This window comes from Hordeum vulgare, chromosome 2H (genome assembly GCF_904849725.1).
Source record: "Hordeum vulgare subsp. vulgare chromosome 2H, MorexV3_pseudomolecules_assembly, whole genome shotgun sequence".
Taxonomy (NCBI): Eukaryota; Viridiplantae; Streptophyta; class Magnoliopsida; order Poales; family Poaceae; genus Hordeum; species Hordeum vulgare.
Genome location: NC_058519.1, coordinates 546,316,185 through 546,320,243, shown reverse-complemented (window position 1 = coordinate 546,320,243; position 4,059 = coordinate 546,316,185). Strand labels below are relative to the sequence as shown.

General features: G+C 44.1%; 1 protein-coding gene across 1 annotated transcript; it reads left to right on the top strand.

Moving 5' to 3' along the window:
• The first annotated feature begins 975 nt into the window (after window positions 1–975).
• On the top strand, window positions 976–2,048 carry LOC123427145 (ribosomal L1 domain-containing protein 1-like). The gene has a single exon (XM_045111118.1). The coding sequence runs from the start codon at window positions 988–990 to the stop codon at window positions 1,705–1,707; it is 720 nt and encodes a 239-aa protein (XP_044967053.1). The 5' UTR covers window positions 976–987; the 3' UTR covers window positions 1,708–2,048.
• The last annotated feature ends 2,011 nt before the right edge of the window (window positions 2,049–4,059 follow it).

The following is a 4,059-nucleotide window of genomic DNA, read 5'->3' as shown; positions in this document are numbered from 1 at the left end:
ACTATCTCTAAAAAAAGGTTCTTTTTACAAACGGTGAATATATTTTTAATAAAATAAAATTTTGGTAATATACGGTGAACATATTTCGAATGCAAATTGACAATTTTTGTAACATATGTTGAAAAATTCTCTTACGATTTGATGAAGATTTTACATAATGCACGGCGAACTTTTTGTAATTTATGGTAAACATTTTCTCCATACATTTTTTTACAATGTGTATCTCGAAAAATGTTCTGCAAAATGTAGATATAATGAATGAATATTTTTAAGAGTTTATTACACAGTGGTATCAATAATAATATGTAATTTTCTAAAGATATGATGAACATTTTAGATATTATTGTGTAAAATAATTTTATATTTCAAGAAACATCTATATTTTCTGTGTAAAAGTTTAACAGTTATAATGCATTTCTAAAGTTTATTATGTTTACACAAATATTTTTAATACATGCCATCAACTTTTTAAGCAACTGTGCGTTTAAAATAATACAATCAATATACGAGTAACTCAATAAAAAAATGTTGAGCATATGCCTTTTTAATTTTTTTCTTTGAATAATACAAGAAAGATATACAATATTTGTATGAATTTCTGCAGCCACGCAACATATAATTTTCGTATTTGCTAATAGTTACGTATTTTATAATTACATACAATAGTTTTAATAATAACTTAGCGCGTGCAGCCTCCTTAGGCCCTACCAGCTAGTCCAGGAAAACACGAAACGAAAAAAAAAATAAACCTCCTTCGGCCCAACACGAAACGAAATACATCCTTGCGTGGTGTTTTTCAATTCACTCCGCCGAAACGAACCCACCTACCGTCACCTTGGTTGCAGAGGCCGAGCCGAACCGCCGGCTCTTTCTGGTCCGACCCAACAAACATCGGCGCAACCGAACCCAACCCCGCGAGCAAACATAAAACCCTAGCTTCAACTCTTTGTCACATCCCAAATTCCCAAACTCCCGCCGCCGCCAGCGATGATGGCTTCCGCCCCCGCGCCCAACCCCCGCCTCGGCCGCGAGGCCGTGGTCCGCGCGGTGGGCGCGCTCCTCCGGTGGCTCAAGCACCACCCCTCCCCGGCGCCGGAGCCCATCTACCTCCTCGTCACCTTGAAGAGCGCCCCCGTCCGCCGGTTCGAGCACCATCTCCGCCTCCCGCTCTCCCCGTTCCCCTCCATCTTACTCGTCGCCGACCGCCTCCCGGACGACCTCCCGGACGACATCGAGACGCTCCCCTCCTCTGCGCTCCGCTCCCTCCCCGCCGTCGCGCGCCGCGGTCTGGTCCTCGTTGACAGCCGGCTCAAGATCCCGAGCAGCGGCAAGGGCGCCAAGGGCCGCGGGAGGGTCGTCCCCGTCGACCTCGCCGACCCGGCGTGGGCCGAGTTCGCGAGGGAGGCGGCGCGCCGCGTCGAGCTGCGGGTGGAGGCCGGCACGTGCCGCGCCGTGCGGGTGGGGCACGCGGCGATGGCGCCGGCCGAGGCGGTGAAGAACGTGGTGGCCGCGGTGGAGGCGGCTGCCGCCTGCGTGCCCAGGAAGTGGAGGAACGTGCGGGCTCTGCACCTGAAGGCACCCGAGTCGATCGCGCTGCCTCTCTACCCGGCGCCAGGCACCGGCGGCAATGACGATTCGAAGGATGCGAAGCTTGAGGGCGCTATTGCGGTGCAGCAGGGGAGGGTAAAGAGGAGAAGGAAAGAGTAGTGGCGTCCGTTCTGTGTATTTGCATCGCATCACATCGCATCGGTGCCCAGTCTGATCCTTCAGTCCATCAGTTATATGGCACTAGTCGTTCAGTCTGATCTGTGATCGGAAATGAACAATTTTGATGAGTGGTAATATGCAGTGTGTTTTTATGTGTCTTTCTCGATTTCAATGGGAATCTGGTGCTGGATGCAGCTGCCTGGAATAAATAGTTTGGGGATAAATGTTTTGGAATTGATACTGATGCTTGGCCAGGCATTCATTCATCAGGCAGTAGCCACCAGAGGCTAACATTGCACTGATTGGTGTATTGAGCTACAGTTCGTGTGTGTTTATGTTTTTGTTCTCTGTTCAGTTAGTGTGTGTGTTTTATGTTTATGTTTACGTTGTCATCGTATATGTGAAATCTGGCAACATATGATTTCTAGCACTTATCTATAGTCAAACTATCTTCCCTTGTGCTTCATTGGAAAATCTGATAACCTAAGGCTATTGTCAAGCACACAGGAGCAGGAGAGGTGTGCTAGCAGTAGGCGCTAATGATGAGGTGATGAGCGAACTAGGGAATAGGGATAGCGATCAGGATTATGGAAGATGCAGATTGTGGGTGAAGATAGGAAGATGAAGATCGATACCAAAGAAAGGAGATCGAGATCTATCTGTAGGCTTTTTTTGAGAAACTGATCGATGGATCTCATCGTGCACACACGCACACGATCTGATCTTTCACCCGCAGGTTTGTTGTACGCTATAAGGAGTAGAATTTAGTATTTCTGACCAGGCCCAATTCGTATCCTGTGCACCGGTTGAACTGGCGCACCGAATGCACCAGGAGATTCTGGGCCGTTGGATGCAGAATAGATGGAACAGAATTATCATAAGAAGGGCTGCTGTTACATTTTACATTTTGAACCTCGTCAAATCATTGAAATGTGTGAATAGTCCCGAACATACCTGTCATCCCTTTCCTTCCCGTGTTCTTCAATCCGTGGGATCCCCTCTTCTCTGCACGACACCATCAAACTACGAGCCAGGGTTAGGAAAATTTCTCGATGGCCTCTGTCCTGGACAATAGAACCTTCTCCCCTTGACCCTGTCTCCTTGTTACGTGCCGTTCAAGCACCAGCGGGCATGCTGGCCAAGAGTAATGTTAATGTAAATCTGTAGTTGTTTCTTTTTTTTTTTTTTTTTGCAATGGACGCTTTAGCTAATTATTGTGAACTGAAAAATTTGAAATCTGGCTATTCTGGGGAAAAGAATGGTACTTCCCAAATCTGCTTATTTATAGACAGAATGCCTTTTATGGCAGCGTTAATAATTCAGTATCAAGTGTCATAATCACTGGAGAAGTTGCTCCAAGGCTTCAAGATGACTACAGTAGTTCCAATCATGCCCGAATTGTGTCGCAGAAGTTTAATCGAATTAGGATACATAATGTAAAAACTCCAGAAAATTTGACAGGGTCACATTTAAATTTCTGTACACCACTGTCGTAAACACGGTCAGACTCAAACATTGTGTACATGTAATATATTTCACAAGGATAGTGACACAACCCACTGTGGTCTATTTTGATATTGTCCTACCTGAAAAATAGGAACATCATCTATTTTTAGATGCATATATCCAAGACGAAAGGACAACATTAGTGAAAATAAGAAAATCATCTACCTGAAAAATAAGAACATCATCTATTGTGTACCAGATCATGGCTTACTCCTAAAATCATTAGTAAGTGTTGATTACAAAAAAAGATGTTCTTAATTGCTGGCATTACAAAAAAAAATAGTGAGGGTTTGGTACCGCTTGTAAGTTCAGGGTTATGCTAGTGAGAAATTCTGGCAAAATAAGGAACCTGAAAATTATTGAGGGTTTCCTCAGTTGGACATCAAGAAAGGCACTTCGCATTCAAAATCTACAAAGTGAGACGAGAGTTGCGTAGCAAGTAATTTACTGCTGATCTGTACCATGAATCCCAGGTGCTACCCTGTTCATGCAAGTACTAACAGTCATATGGAAACTTTCTTTTTTACTTGGAAAACATGAAAAATGTTTATATTCATGCAGCTCCTTTGTCTATTTCCAATCTTACTGTTCCAGCTGAGGATAAACTTTTACCCTTATGATTTAGATATTCTGCTGATGCTTCACTTGCAATAGAGCAATCGGGAGGCAGTACCACACCTATCTGTTCTGCCTACTAGCACTGAGCTCGAGCCAACCCCTGCTGGAGCACTGGTTTCTTCATATAAAAGTACTAATTATCATGTGGAAACATTATAAATATGAGCCAATGCCTGCTGGAGCACTGATTTCTTCATATAAATTTACTAACTGTCTATTCTCCAATCT